The 20,691-nt window shown below is 41.6% G+C and overlaps 1 protein-coding gene across 1 annotated transcript in view; it reads left to right on the top strand.

Moving 5' to 3' along the window:
• thsd7aa (thrombospondin, type I, domain containing 7Aa) overlaps positions 1–20,691 on the top strand; it is a 258,145-nt gene that overhangs the window by 168,969 nt on the left and 68,485 nt on the right. The window contains exons 13-21 of the mRNA XM_028597031.1: positions 1,085–1,279; positions 1,592–1,858; positions 4,902–5,080; positions 9,993–9,998; positions 11,233–11,366; positions 15,215–15,368; positions 15,514–15,655; positions 15,805–15,920; positions 17,474–17,591. Coding sequence (XP_028452832.1) covers positions 1,085–1,279; positions 1,592–1,858; positions 4,902–5,080; positions 9,993–9,998; positions 11,233–11,366; positions 15,215–15,368; positions 15,514–15,655; positions 15,805–15,920; positions 17,474–17,591 — 1,311 coding nt within the window. The remainder of the gene's footprint in view (positions 1–1,084; positions 1,280–1,591; positions 1,859–4,901; positions 5,081–9,992; positions 9,999–11,232; positions 11,367–15,214; positions 15,369–15,513; positions 15,656–15,804; positions 15,921–17,473; positions 17,592–20,691) is intronic.

Raw genomic sequence — 20,691 nt, 5'->3', positions numbered from 1 at the left:
GTAAACTGAATATCTTTGAGTTGTGGACAAAACATTTGAGGATGTCATCTTGGGCTTTCTGATCAACATTTTTCACCATTTTTTGACATTTTACAGACCAAACAACTAATCGATTAATCGAGAAGATAATCAACATATTAATTGACTATGAAAATAATTGTTGCAGCCCTGGTATAATACTCATAAGGGGCATGGGGCTGCATTATACAATCTTTTACAGTACTTCTAATGATTTAATTTGATACTTTTAAAAATGTTGAAAATATGTACATATTTGTACTTCAGTAACATTATAAAAACCAGACGTTTACCACTAATTAGGTATTTTACTGGGTTGTATTGGTACTTTTACTTACATAAAGTATTTGAATACTTCTTCCACCACTGCTATAGTGCAATGAGAAGTGGGGGCGCTATAGTCAATGTAGATGGGTTTTGGCCCTTTTACTCAATCAATGTAAATGGATGGCAATGGCAATGTACTACAGACCTTGCAGCTCACACCTCGCAATAGTTCCTGATGTTTGCCTCCCCACTGTTACGCTTTGGGTTCCGCTTTTGCGTGCTCCCTGGGTTGTCGGGGGAGGCTTGGACCCCGTCATAACTGCTTGAAGTTCTAGTCATGAAATTTGGTTTTACAAAAGGCTCCCTAGTTCAATAAATAATATTAACATTTTTAAATCTATAATACTTTATAGATTAAGTTCTAATCTAACAAATCTATTAGAAACTTAGAAGCATTTCTCTTGTGTTCTTTTACATACATATGAAATTATTCCAAGGGACATACATGGGTCCACGGTATATTCCTTATCTTGTAAGGGCTTAAAAAAGATTGGCTCTGTCAATCCATGCTAACATTCTATCTTACACAACCAACATAATTTTCAAAGTGAGAACATTTCTCATTAGCTATAAAACTGAATACATACATTCTAAATGTTAAAAAAAGTGTTATTATGGAGCGTCAGACTCAACAATCTACCTCCGACACATGGATGACTCTCACTTTCTCAACATAGAAGTTGACCACCACCCACAAAATGAGAAGTCATGAAACTCTATTTGCTCCTTTCCCCTTTAGCTGTTTCATGCCGGAAGCAGGATGGTGGTCAGGCAGACGTTGAAGCTTGTCTTAAGTTTGCCAGCTCCATGCCACTTCTCACACAACTCTGCCAGCTGCCCTGCCAGGAAGACTGTCAACTCAGCAGCTGGTCCAAGTTCTCCTCCTGCACAGCTGATTGTGTGGGCGTCAGGACCCGCAAAAGGATGCTAGTCGGTGAGTGACACACTTTAATTTAAAGCTGACATCAATCTTTAAGAGTAAGATCAGTGGATGTGAAAAACTGATTTGGATTAGAACTTCTTATATATACTATTTGTCAATTTGACTGAAAGGGCTCCAAACAAACCTGTTCTTTTCTATATGAAGATTATTACAGTTCCCCAGGTTACTGCCCAATCCAAGCAGGCTTCTACTGCCAGCCACTAAGCAGCCTCAGTGTAACAGCACAGGGCTCCATGTCTTGCACTAGGACCAATAATCATAACTTGCAAAAATGTAAGTAGTTAATACGTTTATTTTTTGCAGGGAAGAGCAAAAAGCGTGACCAGTGTAAAAACAACCAGATGTATCCCCTGAGTGAGACCCAGTACTGCCCATGTAACAAATACAACGCCCAGCCTGTGGGCAACTGGTCGGACTGTGTGCTACCTGAGGGCGGTCGCATGGAGGGTCAACTGGGCATGAAGGTCCAAGGTGACATCAAGGAGTGTGGCCAAGGATATCGTTACCAGGCCATGGTGTGCTACGACCAGGACAACCGCATAGTGGAGAACTCTCGCTGCAACAGCCATGGTGAGTTTCCCATGCTCAAATTACCCACTAACTTTATGGTTCTGCGGGGGCTCTACGCAGAGCTTACGCTGTAGCCTACGAATGTGGCCTGAGGTTTATAATTGTGCGTTGGTATCGTTCTAGTGTATCTCTTTAAGAGAATAGCAGAGCCGGTACGTGTGTATGCTTGGGGAGTGTGTGGTAGAGCGAGTGAGAGAGTTAGGGGGATTAGCTTCGGCGCAAGTAACGGCTCCAGAGGCGTAGAGGGAGAAACAAAGTGTCTCCCCTGTGCTTTCTGACCACGGTCGAAAACCCTCTCCTTGATTTCATTATGTGTATGGAGAAGGACAACCCAGGAATGAGTAGGGGGAAATGCAACGCAACTAAGCCAAGCAGAGCAATCACAGTTGTTGGGTCTGCAGTGCCACAACGTGTATTTACATTTTTTGAGAAGTTCATGTCAGGCTACGACATGGAGTACACTGTAGGGTCCGGATCTACACGTACCTATGGCGTAGATTAATTAGATTTTGCATCATCCGTAAATAAGTAATAAATAAATAAGGATTGCCCAATGGCAACTGACCAGTGTGCCATGTATTTTGACATACAGAAGGCCACAAAAGATGCACCTGTTGTGTTCTCTAAATGCATTTTCTTATTTTGGAGAAACTTTTGGATAGGACCAACCTTGTTGTTCTTGACAACCGATTGGGATGTAATGAGACTGGTGTGAAATCAACAGCATTTTGTTGTTTGTTCAGATGTCTAAAACAACCTATGTCTACATTTTCAGACTAGCCACTTGTGGTTGTAAGAGTACTGTCTGTTCTTAAAGGTCCCATGGCATGAAAATGTCACTTTATGAGGTTTGGTAACATTAATATGAGTTCCCCCAGCCTGCCTATGGTCCCCCAGTGGTTAGAAATGGCGATAGGTGTAAACCGAGCCCTGGGTATCCTGCTCTGCCTTTGAGAAAATCTGGAATGTTCCCTTTATGATGTCATAAGGGGAAAGGTTACCCCCCCGCCCCCTTTCTCTGCTTTGCCCGTCCAGAGAATTTGGCCCGCCCATGAGACAGAGAGAGAGAGACATCATGGATTGCAAATGGGCAAAGTGCCAGTTGGTCAAGGCAGCACCCCCACCCTATATATTAGGTATTAGTATTAGGGAACCACTAAGGTCTATATAAAAGAGACTTCAGATACAGTATTAGGGGACCACTAAGGCCTATGTAAAAGAGACTTCAGATACAGTATTAGGGGACCACTAAGGCCTATATAATAGAGACTTCAGATACAGTAAGGGGGGACCACTAAGGTCTATATAAAAGAGACTTCAGATACAGTATTAGAGGACCACTAAGGTCTATATAAAAGAGACTTCAGATACAGTATTAGGGGACCACTAAGGTCTATATAAAAGAGACTTCAGATACAGTATTAGGGGACCACTAAGGTCTATATAAAAGAGACTTCAGATACAGTATTAGGGGACCACTAAGGTCTATATAAAAGAGACTTCAGATACAGTATTAGGGGACCACTGAGGTCTATATAAAAGAGACTTCAGATACAGTATTAGGGGACCACTGAGGTCTATATAAAAGAGACTTCAGATACAGTATTAGGGGACCACTAAGGTCTATATAAAAGCATCCAAAAACCAGCATGTCATAGGACCTTTAAAGAATAGCTAATACCACCACAAAGCCTTACAGGGATGATAATATGGGGATCTTGGTTGTCACCCTTTCTCCTTCCAACACTCAACTTTGATTTCTTTAACCAGGACCACAATCTTGGCCTAACCTCAACAAACAGACTAAAATAGAATTGTATAAAAAATAGAGATGACGGATTAGAAAATTATGTGTCTACTTTGTAAGGCTAATATGGGTTGTTGTGGAAGGCACAGACAATCAAGCTATTTTTGGATCTAACGTATCTGAAAATGTTGACTTCAGAGGAGATGAAGCCTAAAATAGGACACAGCTTTATACTGCAAACTGTCTCCACAATGATCTTATTTTTAGTCATGCCGGGGTCTCTATGCAGAAGAGAATGACTTTTTAATTTTAACTCACTGAAATGGATCACGCTTGTTCTTCGGAGACTTTGGCTCGGAAGCAGAGTGGTCGACCCCTCAACTACAAGATTGGCAGTTGTCTGACATCATGTCAAAGTGTCGATCTATAGCTGTCCACTGCTCCTAATACTTATGATTGGATAAATTCAGTAATTGAATTTCACTGCATTGTCCTGTCAATTTTACGCGACAAATAAGAATAAAGTTTCCTTTTTTGTTTGTTTTTCAGTGAGCAATCTTCAAATATTTCGGATCAATCAGCCTCTTATACTGATCACATTTGACCCAGCTCAGTGTCAGTTATCAGTGCGTCCTTTTATCCAAACTCCAGTGTAAATTCAAAAATCAATAAGGGGAACTTAGGGATGTATTAGCTGCCAGCAGCCCAAATCTGTCAGGCCACTTTGTGTCAGTTGTATTAAGATTCCACAGTATATTCCAACACAGGGAGAAAAGGGAATTAAGAGTCACAGTGCTGTCGCATTCTGCACCTTAGCCTTGGAAAATGTAGAACACATCAAAGCACTGGGGGAATGAGCGTGTCTGTTTGCTCATTGAGAATTCCGTCTTGTCGTGAGTCAAAGCTTTGCTCCCAGTATGGGGCTGCTTGATGGTATCTGGCTGTAGCTGTTAAAAGATACTGGACTGGAGTTGGTACTGCTGCTTGCTTTCTCTCAGATTTAGGAGTCTTTGATTGCTTCTCTAATGCTAGAGAGTATTGTGGGAGTGACATGATGAATGTTTGCTCCTTTTTGCAGATGGATGTTTCTTCTTGCTTTTTAGTTAGTAGATTAGTGATGTTGGATTTGTTTATTGAAGGAGTCAGGGAAAGCACTACATGGGTAAATCTGGAGTCACCACCAGGGAGAAATAGCGAGAATGCTTTCATGCCTGAGAAAAGTTTCCGATTGGCATAAGAAAGTTGGTTGTTATTATGTTTGGATATGTTAGTTTGTTATTATGTGATTGGTTACAGGGTACATTGAGGAGGCTTGCATCATCCCCTGTCCGTCTGACTGCAAACTGAGTGAGTGGTCCAACTGGTCGCGCTGCAGCAAGTCCTGCGGCAGTGGGGTCAAAGTTCGCTCCAAGTGGCTCAGAGAAAAGCCCTACAACGGTGGAAGACCATGTCCTAAACTGGACCATGTCAACCAGGTGAGAGAGGTCTCACTTTAAACTGTACTTTAAGCTTCCTGCTTCTTACAGTGCAGACACTCTATTGCTTGCTCCTGCTTCTGCTTGCATATTTCTGCTGATAATCTTGCTTTTCCTCTGAGAGAAACTATGAACAACGGCTCTTGGATACTTATAAATCACTGGACTATACATTTTTTGTAGACATAGTAGGCTATTGTCATATTTGAACATTTTTCTGCGTGAGCGTGGCCTACCAATAGCTCAAGCCTGTCCTAAAGTGACTGTAGCTAAAGCTAATTAGCAGCAAGATGCCACCCTTCTCCATAGAGGACTACTACAAACTCCTTCAGAAGATTGCAGTTCTGGAAACCAAAATTTACCGGTTAGAAGTAAATATGGAAGTGAACGGATCATGTGGAAATGACACCACTTTACCAGTGACCCAAAACAATGGACAAAAGCATGCTAACACACAGCTAACTAGCACCAGCAAGACCACAAAGAAACAGGAGGGCTGTGGAACGGATAATAAATCAACAAGTGGTAGTCCTCCCTGGAACTCTTTTGGTGCAAAGCCTAAGAGTAAATCATTTTCCTGGGAAATGGGAGGACGACTAACGGGCAGGACACATGGCCCTGAGATTTGTGATATGACCGGCTGGCCTGCATTACCACCCAGGCAGAGCGCCTCTTCAACCCCTGTACTTAGTAGGACACAGTCGTGGACAGCTGCAAAAGGGAAAATCAGCAACAAAATGCCTCCCCAACAACTGAGTGTGCAGGTGAAGAACAGATTTGCTCCTCTGCTTATTCTCTGATTATGGGTGACTCTGCTGTGAAAGATATAAAAAGCAGTAAAAACACCAAAATACTCTGTTCTCCCAAAGACATGGTGTCTGACTTGGCCCAAAGAATCCCAGATATCGTAGCAGCACACCCAACTGTGAAGAACATTATACTGCATATAGGGTCAAATGATGTTGTAAAGCAAAAGTCTGAAGTGCTGAAACGTGACTTTATGAATCTGCTGAACACAATCAGCTCCCTAAACGTAAAGGTGTTTGTCAGTGGCCCTATACCGCCAGTCAGAGGAGGAGCTGAGAGTTTCGGCAGACTGTTGGCACTGAACAGATGGCTTTCAACTGCATGTACCAACAACCATTCTATGCAGTTCATTGACAATTTTAACATTTTCTGTGGCTGCAGACATCTTTTTAAAGCAGATGGACTATTCCTTAACAAGCCAGGAGTAAAGCTGTTCACCTCTAGCCTACTTTACTTTCTGCACCACACATCTGCTCCCTTGGCCAAGGACACGAGACAAGATGAACCAAAACAAGAGGAAGACACAACAAAGTGCGGCAGTGGGCCACCACAGCCCCCACCTGAGCAAAGATTTGACCATGGGAGACCACAGAGCGGAGATGAGAAATCTCAACCCCCCTTCTCACCCGTCCAACACTCCTCAAACCCCTTTGACAACCACGAAAGCTTTGAGGACCTCTTTAAGGATACGTCGCTCTCCCTCTTTCCCCCATCCCCATGTTGGAGTTCACTGACCAGATGAAGCAGCTGGTAAATGCTGGAACCAAGTATGCCCCCCTTCCTTCTCCCATCGTAAAACGCCAGGCACCTCTGCCCCCTCAAGGACGGCAGTTAATTCCTTCTCCCCAAACTGATAAGGATGCTTGTGTGCAAAATGCAGCAAGCATTAACTGATATGGGCCGGGTCCAGGCTGCATGCCTAGTAGCACTCATGACTTTTTCCAAGACAAGCCTGGGCCCTACGTATTAGATTCTTCCACAATTTATGTTGTGATAGGTAATAGAAAAAGAATGGTGAATAAGCACGGAACTGCAAACTTTGCAAATTTAGCATCCATTCCTCGTCAGCCACAGTCTGTCCCAAAAAATGAAACACTAACACTAGCACTACTAAACGTTAGGTTTTTGGCAGGAAAATCATTTTTAATCAATGATTTTATTATCAACCACAATCTTGATTTTATGTTTTTAACTGAAACCTGGTTGGACCATAATAACAGTGCTGCTGTTCTCATTGAGTCAGCCCCCCCTAACTTCAGTTTTATGAGTGAGAATAGAGTGAATAAGAAAGGAGGTGGAGTCGCCATTTTGTTTAATGTCTCATTCCCATGTACGCAAATATCTTACGGAAATTTTGCTTCTTTTGAATATGTGGCTCTTCAGCTAAGATCCTCCCCTCCGACTTTACTGAACTGTTGTCTATAATCTGTATTAACTTTGACCGTGTAATTATTGCTGGTGATTTCAACATTCATGTTGACAAACCCCAGGACCGAGGGACCAAAGAACTACGTTGTGTTTTTGAGAGCTATGGACTGACTCAGCATGTGACACAGCCCACGCACAATAAGGGGCACACTCTTGACTTGATTATCTCCAAGGGTCTGAACATTTCCAAGGTTGTGGTGACTGATGTTGCTCTCTCTGATCATTCCTGTGTTTTCTTTAACGGCACTATCTCTGTGTCCAAAAGTGCTCAAACAAAATTAATCAGAAAACGGTATATCACTGAAAACACCATTGAATCATTCGTTCAGCTTTTCTTGTCTACACCCACTCTCACTGGGGCCTCAGTCACTGAGCTTGTAGATAATTTCAACGTTAAAATTACGAATGTTATTGATGCTATTGCTCCCACTAAGGTCAAAACTGCATTTATAATATGGAACTAAGGAATGCAAGGCGGTCCTTTTTCTCTGACATTATTGCCACAAACAATAATAATTCACGTGCTTTGTTTGCTACTGTTGATAGATTAACAAACCCTCCAGTACCAGTAGCATCTGAACTGTTGTCTACCAAGGCTTGCAATGACTTTGCCTCCTTCTTCACAGACAAAATTCAGAAAATTAGACAAACAGTCAGTGCTTCCATATCAAGTACAGGATATGTGTTGTCACAGTGTGCACGCAAAACAAATTCCAACATGACACAATTTCATACGATCAACCTTAAAAACCTGGAGGACATAATACAACATCTGAAAACCTCCTCCTGTTGCCTTAATATTCTACCAACGGATGTTTTCAAAAATGTTTCGAATTGTTTGGCTTCTGATCTTCTACAGATTGTAAACACATCTCTGCTCTCAGGTATCTTCCCACAGGCCCTGAAAACGGCAGTCATCAAGCCACTCCTAAAAAAGAACAATCTAGACATGACACTAATGAGCAACTATAGGCCAATATCAAACCTTCCATTTTTAAGTAAAATCATAGAAAAAGTGTTTTTTCAACAACTAAACCTTTTCTTATCACTAAACAACAGTTTTGATGCCTTCCAGTCAGGTTTTCGACCACACCACAGCACTGAGACAGCTCTTGTTAAAGTCTTTAATGACATCCACTTAAACACAGATAGTGGCAAAATTTCAGTCTTAGTATTACTTGATCTCAGTGCTGCATTTGATACGGTAGACCATGACATATTGCTTGACCGATTGGAAAACTGGGTTGGTCTTTCTGGCTCAGTACTAAAGTGGTTTGAATCCTATTTAAAGAATAGGGACTACTTTGTGTCTATAGGTAATTATACATCTGAGCATACAAATATGACGTGCGGAGTTCCCCAAGGCTCAGTTCTGGGGCCTCTTCTGTTCAACATCTACATGCTTCCACTCTCTCAGATTATGGAAAACAACAAAATAAGTTACCATAGTTATGCGGATGACACACAAATTTACATAACCTTATCGCCAGGGAACTATAGCCCAATACAACAATTAAATATGTGCATTGAACAGATTAATGATTGGATGTGCCAGAACGTTCTTAAATTAAATGAAGAAAAAACGGAGGTGGTTGTTTTTGGAGCAAAAGAGGAACGATTGAAAGTCAGCGCTCAGCTTCAAACGACAATGTTAAAAACAACAGACAAAGCAAGAAATCTTGGTGTAGTCATGGACTCAGACCTAAATTTTAAGCCACATTAACATAATTAAAAAATCAGCCTATTATCACCTTAAAAATATATCAAGGGTTAAAGGGCTTATGTCTCAGCAGGATCTGGAAAAACTTGTCCATGCTTTTATCTTCAGTAGACTTGACTACTGTAACGGTGTCTTTACAGGTCTCCCTAAAAAATCAATCAGACAACTGCAGCTGATTCAGAACGCTGCTGCTCGAGTCCTCACTAAGACCAAGAAAGTGGATCACATCACTCCAGTACTGAAGTCTCTACACTGGCTTCCAGTGCCTCAAAGAATTGATTTCAAAATACTTTTACTAGTTTATAAATCACTAAACGGTTTAGGGGCCAAAATACATTTCTGATCTGTTACCACATTATGACCCACCCAGACCTCTCAGGTGGTCTGGGACAGGTCTACTTGTTGTCCCCAGAGTCAGAACTAAACAGGGGGAAGCAGCGTTCAGTTTTTATGCTCCACATATCTGGAACAAACTCCCAGAAACCTGTAGGTCCGCTGCAACTCTCAGTTCTTTTAAATCTAAGCTAAAGACCTATCTTTTTGATGTTGCTTTTCTTTAAATAATCTATTTTATTAACTTTAATTTCTTATACTGCACTGTAACTTTTATTATTATACTGCACTATCAATTTTATTCTTGTCTTTTAATGTTTTTAAGTTGTTTATTATTGTTTTTTAATTGTTTTCTAACTGCTCTTTAATGTTTTATGTAAAGCACTTTGAATTGCCTTGTTGCTGAAATGTGCTATATAAATAAAGCTGCCTTGCCTTGCCTTGCCTTGCCTTGCCTAAACTGTGACAAACAAATGCTTGAGGTTCAATGTGTTTCAGTATTTATTACCATTACTGTACTTTAAATGTATGTATATTTATGTTTAATTCCTCAGTACAATAATCTAACTTAATTATTTTCTGTTGTTCCTTTCTCTTTTTTATATGAATGGATTCCATCCACAGGCTCAAGTAAGTACACCGTTTGTGTTTTAAAATATTTATGTTGAACATATTTTTTTTTAACTTTGTCTTCACTTCACTTCTGAAATGTATTTTTTTTGTGTTTAGTCAAATTGTTAAAAAGAAAACTATTAATGATTGTCTAATTTAGCTTGGATTTTAATCTGATGAATCATTGTTAGTCTAAAAAAAAATATTCTTTCAGATCAGTTCCAGATTTTAAAGTGCTCATATTATGCTCATTTTCAGGTTCATAATTGCATTTAGAGGTTGTACCAGAATAGGTTTATGTGGTTTAATTTTAAAAAACACCATATTTTTGTTGTACTGCACATTGCTGCAGCTCCTCTTTTCACCCTGTGTTGAGCTCTCTGTTTTAGCTACAGAGTGAGACATCTCACTTCTGCTCCATCTTTGTTGGGAGTCGCACATGCGCAGTACCTAGGTAAGGACTACTAGCCAGTCAGGAGCAGAGTATGAGGGCGTGCCCTGACAGTACCTAGGTAAGGACTACTAGCCAGTCAGAAGCAGAGTATGAGGGCGTGCCCTGACAGTACCTAGGTAAGGACTACTAGCCAGTCAGAAGCAGAGTATGAGGGCGTGCCCTGACAGTACCTAGGTAAGGACTACTAGCCAGTCAGAAGCACAGTATGAGGGCGTGCCCTGACAGTACCTAGGTAAGGACTACTAGCCAGTCAGAAGCAGAGTATGAGGGCGTGCCCTGACAGTACCTAGGTAAGGACTACTAGCCAGTCAGGAGCAGAGTATGAGGGTGTGCCCTGACAGTACCTAGGTAAGGACTACTAGCCAGTCAGGAGCAGAGTATGAGGGCGTGCCCTGACAGTACCTAGGTAAGGACTACTAGCCAGTCAGAAGCAGAGTATGAGGGCGTGCTACGCTAGCAGCTAGGCGAGCATTATAATGTGTGTTCCAAAGTGACCACGTTTGTCTCTGAAGTAAAGGCTGGACTACAATAGAGCTGTTTGGAGCAGTTGGTGAACAGTGTTTTCTGTTGGAGATGGTAAGGCCCTTTGGGGGAGGACTTTGGGCTTTTTCACTTTTTAAACCTATAATGTGCACAAAAAGATATATAACACAATACAGGAAAGGGAAAAAGCCGAAAAAGGATAATATGAGCACTTTAAGTACACATACAAAATTCAGTTTACATCTTTTTTGTGTTTCTAAATATACATTTCCTGTACAGAATCCGACATGTAAGTGTGGTGTTTGTGTGTGTCAGGTGTACGAGGTGGTGCCGTGCCTCAGTGACTGTGGCCAGTATGTCTGGCTGGCAGAGCCCTGGAGTGTGTGGAAGGTCAGCAATGTGGACCTAAAGGATAACTGTGGTGAAGGTGTTCAGACCAGGAAAGTCAGGTAAGATGAAACCATGTCTACTAGGCCTGTTTCAATCTGCATGCTGGTCTATACTTGTGTTCTCATAAACATTTGCAACCAAGACTGCATTTAGCCAATTAAGCCCCAAAAGCCCAGAAGTGTTGTTGGCCCACCTGCTTTATCAAGGATATATTGACTTGTGTGAACTTTGGGTTTACAAATATCCCAGCATGCACTACGATGATGGAGGAGAGCCAAACTCACAACTGTTACTACAGTTATTTTCTTTCAGATGACAAAATTATACATTTTATTTCATCATTTTACTTTTTTGTGATCAAATATTATTGTCTTTTTAAGCACAACATATACGGAGTATAAATACCGATAAAATGACTAAATAAGCAAAAGCAGCAAGAAAAAACTATCAACAGAAAAAAGGGTGAGGGTGGCAGCTGAGGTTAAAGCATTTAAATCTATAGATTATCAAGGGCAGCCATTATTTCCATCAATAATCGTATTGTCTTTTGGCATCCTTGGTTTATCTTTAGCTGTAATACATTCCAAATTTGCTTCTCTGTTAAAGGCCAGACTCCAGTAAATCTGCTAAGAGAGACTCTGGGCTTTTTTTGCAGCTATAAAGCCTGCAAATAACAGCTTACGTTGATTAAATGTAAAGGCTGAAATGTGGTTTAGAAGACAGAGAGATGGATTTGGATCATAGCTCAACCCAGTCAAGTCTGATAGAGAATTATTAACACATTTCCAAAAAATAGCATATGTAAACATGTCCCTGGAGTATTTACAGAACAAAAAGTACAGTTATTGGAAGTAACTACAGTACACACATTTTATAATGTCTATAAAACATAGTATAGGCCCTCTGGAATCAATCAATTGGTGTGCTAAATTTTTTTTAATGTATGTAACCATATTGTATTCCAATCCAACCATAAATCACAAGCTCTCTATCCCAGGTCTTCATTACAAGCAACACATCAGTAGTTACCCCAAGTTAATGATTATACTGTATAATCTTGAAAACAAATCACGAGAGCTTGCAAATGGATTCAAATATCTAAATAAATTAATAGATATTAATGTGACTATTATTGCCACTGTTCATCACACCCCCAACCGGCCCGTCAGACACCGCCTACCAAGAGCCTGGGTCTGTCCCAGGTTTCTTCCCAAGAGGGAGTTTTTCCTTGCCACTGTCGCACTGCTTGCTCTTGAGGGAATTACTGTAATTGTTGGAATTGTTGGGGCTTTGTAAATTATAGAGTGTGGTCTGGACCTACTCTATCTGTAAAGTGTCTCGAGATAACTCTTGTTATGATTTGATACTATAAATAAAATTGAATTGAATTGAATTGAATAAAGGATGATCAGCCAGTGAAGACTGCCATGGCACTCCATATGTCTTGAGAGACAATGTTAATTGTAAATATGAGAAATGAGAGGAAGTGAGAGGACCCTATACATCTGATTTCATAAAATGACAAACTACAATGCCCATCAGTATGTAAATGTCTCGGCTAGACCAAGACATATTAGAAAATTGCTTTTTTCCTGATTGAAAATGAGAATTGTGGGCGCTTGAGTAGCTCAGCTGGTACAGCGCGCGCCCATGTTCAATCCTTGACGCAGCAGTCATGCGTTAAACTCCTGTGGCCCTTTGCTGCTTCTCATTCCTCTCTCTCTCTCTCTCTCTCTCTCTCTCTCTCTCTCTCTCTCTCTCTCTCTCTCTCTCTCTTCCCTTTCATGTCTTCAGCTGTCCTATACAAATAAAGGCCTAAAAATGCCCCAAAAATAATCTTTAAAATGATAATTATTGCAAATGGGTATGGATGTATGGAATATAAAGGGGGGAGGGGGGGTCCCTAAATATCGGTCAACAGCATTCCAGACTTTAATGGAATTACAGAAAATACTTTCAAATCTTAGTTAGAGGTTCCTACGGCCTGTGCCCAGATATGCCAGATCCTGAAGCCTGTAGAGTTACTCTTCAATTTGTCTTCATGCTAATTTAGAATCATGATGAAACCATATCCGAAAAGACACTTAACTGAAATGCTCAAAAAGAAAGCTTAAAGTAGTGCTTACTTGAAAATGTCCTTGGATGATTTTGGAGATGGGAGCCCACTGAGCCACTCTCAGGAGCTGGTCAGCGAATCGTATCCTTTAACGTTATTAGAGAGCGAGTTCTGCTGCTTGTTGTATAACATGCAACAGTGCACACACATTTTAGAGAGGATGTTAAGTTGGGATGCTGCATGAAAAGCATTTTGCTACTAGATTAACAGTTATTTATCCACACAGTTGGCATAAATGAAAAGTGAAAATATAGGTCGCACAGCAAAGGGGGATAGTTTTAATAGATGGTCTGATCTGAGAAGAATCTCCTCAACAACTTGAAAATGCATCTTTCACAGTATTTTCTACTTCATTCAACTGATGATATTACCTTCTTAGTGCATAAGAGATGATGATTGAGGTATTGAATTTTTAGCTGTTCAGGCTGTTCATGTTTAACCATGTGCTGCAGCCTTTATGTTTATCTGACGGTATTCAATTCAGACTTGTGTCGCGTTGGAAGTTATACAAAAACCTTACAGGTCTGACATTGTAGGATTGCCGTGCGTATGGCTGGTAAACGTGCCTCTCTAAAGGCGTGCTCACTAAAAAGCCAACAAATATAACAAGCTGCAGCAGGCTTATCACCCCTTTACCTCTTTTCAAATAATATATAATGTTAAGTACTGTCTTTAAGTATCTGGTAGTATTCCTTAAGGCTCTCAGCAAATATCTCCAGTCCAGTGGAGTCATCTCAACAAACCATCAGATTTGCACTTTGCTTCTCTGGGTAAAGTCCCTGGCTGCCCGTCATGTTGGATATGGAGCTTGGCCAACAAACGCAGGCTGTGCTTTAGCTTCAGTTCCTGCAGGGCTTGCATCAGCTCGCGGAACTCGTGCCATTGCTTGATAACCTCAGCTGTGTAATCTGGGAAGATTAGGACTCGCTGTCTGGTGTACTCCAGGGTCTGTCCTATTATCATCTCTTTCAACTGGTAGTTGTGGATCTGGGAAATGAATGTGCGAGGCCTGGCTTTGGCTGTTGGGTGAGGTGTGCATGATCAATGACTTCTGGTTTTTGGAAGTGAGACTCGCTCTGCAGCCCAGGAGAAGGGCTAAACTCCCCTTTTCTTCTTATTCTGGGATGCCGAAAATGTTGCGGCGAGTTGCGTCGAGAAAAGGTCATTAGCTTTGGCTTGCAGTCAAGTGTTTTCCACTTGTAGCTCATGTGCAGTTTTCTCCATTACTGTCAGACCAGATTTATGGTCTCAAGCCATGTAATCCATGGAAACCATTTGGACTGCTTCAGTAACATATTTTGTGAAAATGTAGGAGATTTAAACAAATTTCAACTACCATTTAAAATGGTTTCCAGAATTGCGACACCTTTTTCCACATTACACCGATGGGTTTTCCTTTAGAGTCTGACTCAACAGCTTTATCTCCGCTATATGGCACCTGTTGGCTGTTTGTTTTTAGCGTTTTGTTTTTACGTGGGTTGGATTTCTGCTTTTTAAGCAGGTCTATGCCATGTAGAGAACAATAACCAGGTTACAATAAGAGAGCAAACTTTGACTGAGAGTGGTTAAAAAAAAAGCTCTCGGAAGCACCTCTTACTTCACCCTGTAGAGACATATTTACAATAGTAATGCATTAGCTCTTCACCAGGATACAGATTGATCACATCCAGAAATGGCAGAGCTGTATTCCTACTGATCAATAGCTGAAATGACTAAAGATGTAATTTCTGTCACAGATTATGGTGTGTTGTGGAAGTACACTAACCTTTACTTGAACCCCTTTGTCTTCAGATGTATGCTGAACACTATAGACGGGCCCTCTGAGCAGGTGGAGGACTACCTGTGTGATCCAGAGGAGATGCCTTTGGGGGCCCGCAACAGCCGGCTCCCCTGCCCCGAGGACTGTGTGCTATCAGACTGGGGAGCCTGGAGCCCATGTCCACTGGTATAAATGACATATTACTTTCTCTGTCAGTGCTTTGTGTCAAACGTCACTGTTACAAGTATTTGTGTGAATGCTGATTCTTGTCACATGTGCTCATACTGTAAGACTGTCTGAATAAGTCCGTATCCTTTCCTCTGCTCCTCAGCCATGCAGCGGGAACAGTACTCGAGAGAGGAGTGCTTCCCCGCTCCGCCAGCCTGGAGAGGAGAAGGAGTGTCCTCCGACTAAAGAGACAGAGCTCTGCAAACTCAACAGCAACTGCTTCCACTACTCCTACAACATCACTGGTGAGACTCAAATAGAGTATGCAGTATACTATATGCAATTATCAAAGGCAGCAGAACTTACAGTACAACATGAAGTCATGATTACACATGTATTGTTGGTGGTACATGACTTTGTGAGTTGTTTTTGCTGATGAACCGTCTCTCTGCAGATTGGAGTACCTGTCAGCTCAGTGACAGAGCAGTGTGCGGAAATGGCATCAAAACTCGCATGCTGGACTGTGTGCGTAGCGACGGCAAATCTGTAGACCTCAAGTTCTGTAAACAGGTGGGTTGTGTAGCATTTCCTGTTAAAGCCACTGTTTGTTTTTTCGACAAAGAGTAAGACAAGGCAAGGCTTTATTTGTATAGCAAATTTCAGCAACAAGGCAATTAAAATTGCTTCACATCAAACATTAAAGAGCAGTTAAAAAAATTAACATGTTCAGTTGTGTAGTTTTTGGTTAACAGTGAAAACATACCAGGCGCGTAAGCGTCGCACATGGCCCGCTTAGCGTAGATACGTGCCTGATCGTGCGGCTGGCCATTCATACCGGACGCCTATTTCTACGCCTATTTCTACGCTGGTCACAAAGCGATCCTTCTCCTCTCTCTCTCTCTCTCTCTCTCTCTCTCTCTCTCTCTCTCTCTCTCTCTCATTCTCTCTCTCTCTCCGATAGAAAGAGACAGGATGAGTGGGGGAAACTGTGGTAATTGTAGCCTATATGTGGCTGTGTGTGTGTGTGTGTGTGTGTGTGTGTGTGTGTGTGTGTGTGTGAGACTCTCTGTCCGTCCGTCATTCTCTCCCTCCGTGTGCCTGATCGCGTGTCTCGTTGCGAGTCAAGAAGTCAAGTCAAGACAGCCAAAATCACCATGAACCTGGGTGTTTTATTTTGAAATGTGTTTTATTTTGTAAAGTATCTGCACTGTGGTCTTCCTGTATGTGATTACCTGCCTGGCTTGAAACATTCACTCGCGTCTAGTGCAAGAAATAGAAGTGACACCAAAACTGTTGCTGCAACATGGGCGCTATACGCGACGCTTATGCACCCGGTGTGTTTTCGCTGTAAGAAGCATTACTTGTAGATTGTTCACGGTAGAAAATGCTGGTACAGAGTTGGAGACCCACAAAATGCTGACCAATCAGAGCCATAGCTGCCAACACTCTTCTCGGGTTTCTCCTGTTTTTTTGGCCCTACCTCCCGGACCCCTCCCGGTTTGTCATTTCTCCCGGGAATCTCCCGTAATTTGCATGGCCCAAACTCCTTTAGAAATAATCAGACCAATATGTTTGTTTAATGTTGACCAGTTGCCAGATCTTGTATGAAACGCATCCTATTCACACAATCCACACACCATATACAATTTTCAACCCGTTTGTCACCTCACCCTGGCAACCTATAACCCTCAACCTGGCAACCTATAACCCTCAACCTGGCAACCTATAACCCTCAACCTGGCAACCTATAACCCAGTTGCGCAGTTGATCTCTGCGCAAGCTTTGTGTAAAGTTCTGACCTGAAAGCGAGCAGATAAAAATGGCAGGTGAAGGCGGTGTTCCCGCAAAGAAATCGAAATATAGCTGTAAATTTCAACAGTGTTGGGCGCAACAATTTACATGCATCTTACCTAGTCATATCAACAACCTCCCCACTTTTTATAAGGTGTGTCGCATTGATTTTAATGTAGCGCACGGTGGGAAAAATGACATTACCCAGCACCATCGAGCAGAAGAGGCACATAAGGGCGTAGCAGGGCATGGCAGGGGTAGCAGGGCACTGCATTATAAACATAAAGAGGAATAAATATGAAGAGGAAATAAAAACCTGTTTTCTCTTGCAGCTGGGCCTGGAGAGAAAGTGGCAGATGAATGCTTCCTGTGTTGTGGAATGTCCTGTCAACTGCCAGCTGTCTGACTGGTCACCATGGTCTCAGTGCACCCACCCCTGTGGGCTGGCAGGTATGTGTGTGTAGTTTGATCCTTTGCAGTGTTTCCATACCAAAGTAACCTTGTCCTTGGTCATGCTGAGGTTGATTCTGTTCCACAACAGATGACTGCATCTTATCCCCTGAAAATGTGGGTTTCAATTTACGTCTACATATGGTGTGATTTCACTTCACAACCACAGGGTGATCTGATTCTGTCTGGCACTAGACAAATTGAACTGATTCATTCTCTGATTATAACTATAATTTCTCCCATCACTGTGTAGTACAGATTGGGAGATTATGTGCAGTTTTTGTCTGGTGTAGGTCCATAATGCAGGACACCATGGCTATTGAATGAATTACTTAATTTGCCGGTTGATGTGAATTCAAGTTTACAGCTCTTTTTTTGTGGGAATCCTTTACGCACATGAAACAACTGATCATTGTCTGGTTTAGTCGAGACCAAGGTAAAACTGAGAGATGAGACAGAATAGCCCCCATCCAACCCTTGCACTGTACTCCACCTGTAACAGTTGATCCCAATAGTAACAATACATAGTGCTTGTTGCCATGTTGACCAGAAAAAGGCATCCTTAAGTTTTGCATTTCCTTAAAGTTGAGATTGACTTTAAGTCAGGGTTGCCCCAGGCCATCAGGCCTGGGGCAAGTAAAACACAATTTTAACAATTCACTTCCATCTGCTAAGGAAAATTGTGTGATGTAATTGAAACCCTTAACTTATTTTTTCACTCTTTAGGCCAAATAATAGGTATAATAAATCTTTTAAAATTAAGGGTTTAAAATTTTTCATGTGGTTCCTTTTTACTAATGTGAATTGTTCAGAGGGGGTTTAAAGGCCCAGACACACCAACCAGACGGCCGACCCTCGGCAGAAAGGGAGTCAGACTGATCACTATCCCCGAGTTGGTCAAAAAAGTGCTTCGGAAAACACCAAAGTGACAAGATGTAACACGTCTCCATAACAGCAGCGGCGCTAATCTGTATTGTCGCCCAAAAATTAAAACCGCCAGCTGATTGGACGAACACGTCACGTGGGTTTGGTTTCTCCGGAAATTCAAAGCCAGACTTTCATGGCGGCTCATTCTGAAAACGATCTCATATTGTACTAAAATAGTTTAAAAAAATATTTTAAGTGAAAAATAGGCCGTGCAGTTGCTGAATCTGTCTTCATTTCAGATTGACAAAGGTCAGTTTAAAAGATTTTCATCAGATTTTGAGAGACTCCGATTATACATGTCAAATCGGCCAAAATGAAGGCCGGCGGCTTGGTGTGTCTTGGGCTTAAAGGTGCATCATACAGAAGACCACACATGTAGTAGAGTCTTTATTCTTTTACAAAGTAAACACACCACTCAATAACAGCAGAAGTCTAGGACGCTGTTCTTAAGGCCATAGTGTTACACAAACAAAATAGAATTACCGGAGCCTGAGATATCCTGACATTTTAACCCCACTTTAGGTCAACCTCGAATTAACACTACATTTTTTTAATTATGCAACCAATAGCATTTTTTTCAGTACCCCCTGCCTGTATGATAAATATCCAAGTCTTCAAACTCTGTCTTTAAAACTAATGCAGGCTTTCTGTTAAAAATCTATGTCCATGCCCAACCTGAGCTACAAAAAGTCTGGCGACATCAGGAGGACATTTTTATCAGACTTGACATTGTAGTTTTCACTGGCTGAATAGTATTTAATCCTTATATGTAAAACCTTTAAGACATTCCCATACTGCAGTAATACTTCAACAGTAGTTATTACATCGGAAGGATCAAGTTGCTGGATGCTATTTGGGTTTCAGAAATGAAATACTTTAGTGGAGAAATCAATATTACCACAATGTCCATCTAGCTGCTCTGTAGCGTTATATCACAAGATCTATATCAGCAGATGCAGTTCGCCCCGTTGCTGTGGAATAGTAAATGTTTTAAAATTACATTTTTCTAGAGGTTCAAAGGTTAATGTTAGCCCTGAAAGAAATACAGTATTGGAAATAGTTTAAGGTATAAGTATGATTTTACAAAAAAAACAATGTATAGATTAATACAGTAATCACTCTGCTCTGTGTCATCTTAGTGTTGGAAGTGTGTGCTGATGAGCAGTGTTTGGCTTCCCTCCCTGGTACCAGCGCACAGAGCTCATATTTACACAGCTTGTCTATTTTCTTTTTCTAACAGCAGTTATGGGCCCTGCAATGGTTAAAAACTACCAAGACCTGTGTAAAAAAACGAGTGCAATCTTTTTAAAAGTGATTAAAATAAATACCTCATTGTCCAAGACACAATGCCAGGCAGCAGAGCAACCTTATTAAATGAAATCAATGAAATCAATGTGTATCCAGGATCGTGTAGTTAAGACAATTCAGTTAATTAATTCAGTACAACCTCTGGCTCACCTGGTGGCGTGTGCGCCCCATTTAGGCTCAGTGCTTGGCGGCAGCCCTGGTTCGAATCCGGCCTGCAGCTTTTGCTGCGTGTCATCCCCTCTATCTCCCCCCACAACGTTCAACTTCCGTAGTTGCTCTCGTTCTGCCGGAAATTCCGCCAGATGTCACTCTTTTCGGATGTCCTGTTACCTTCCACTTTTCTGTCCAATCTGAGTTTTCTGTTGCATGACTAAAACAACCTTTGAATTTACACACGTTCCACTGAAACAATTCCTTCCTGAGGCTATTTTTGCAGCAGCACTGTTGCTCTGCTTGCCCTTAGCACCGCCCAAGACGACTGTGATTGGTTTAAAGAAATGCCATTAAACGAGAGCATGTTTTTCTCCCATCCCGGAATGCTGTGTGGACTATCCAGACCCTCAAGGTCTGGCAATGCAAGACTACTCTACTGTCACTACCTGATAAAATCAAATGCCCCCCCCCGCCCCTCCAAAAAAAGTATCTTAATTCATTCAGTACCACGTATCGGCAAAACTCAATGCACACAGTAAAGCTGGCACCCAACCACACAGTGTCTGCTTTACGTGACGCATCATGTGTGGGACAATGTATTTCGGTTGAAGATGACACAGAGCTGGTTTATAATTGGCAAAGTATCCCTTTAACTACATTCAGAGGGACCTAGACAAATGGGGTCAGCGAGATTATTTTGAAGTATTCCAAA

This window comes from Perca flavescens, chromosome 14, assembly GCF_004354835.1.
Source record: "Perca flavescens isolate YP-PL-M2 chromosome 14, PFLA_1.0, whole genome shotgun sequence".
Lineage (NCBI taxonomy): Eukaryota > Metazoa > Chordata > Actinopteri > Perciformes > Percidae > Perca > Perca flavescens.
This window is presented reverse-complemented; position numbering and strand designations above follow the sequence as displayed.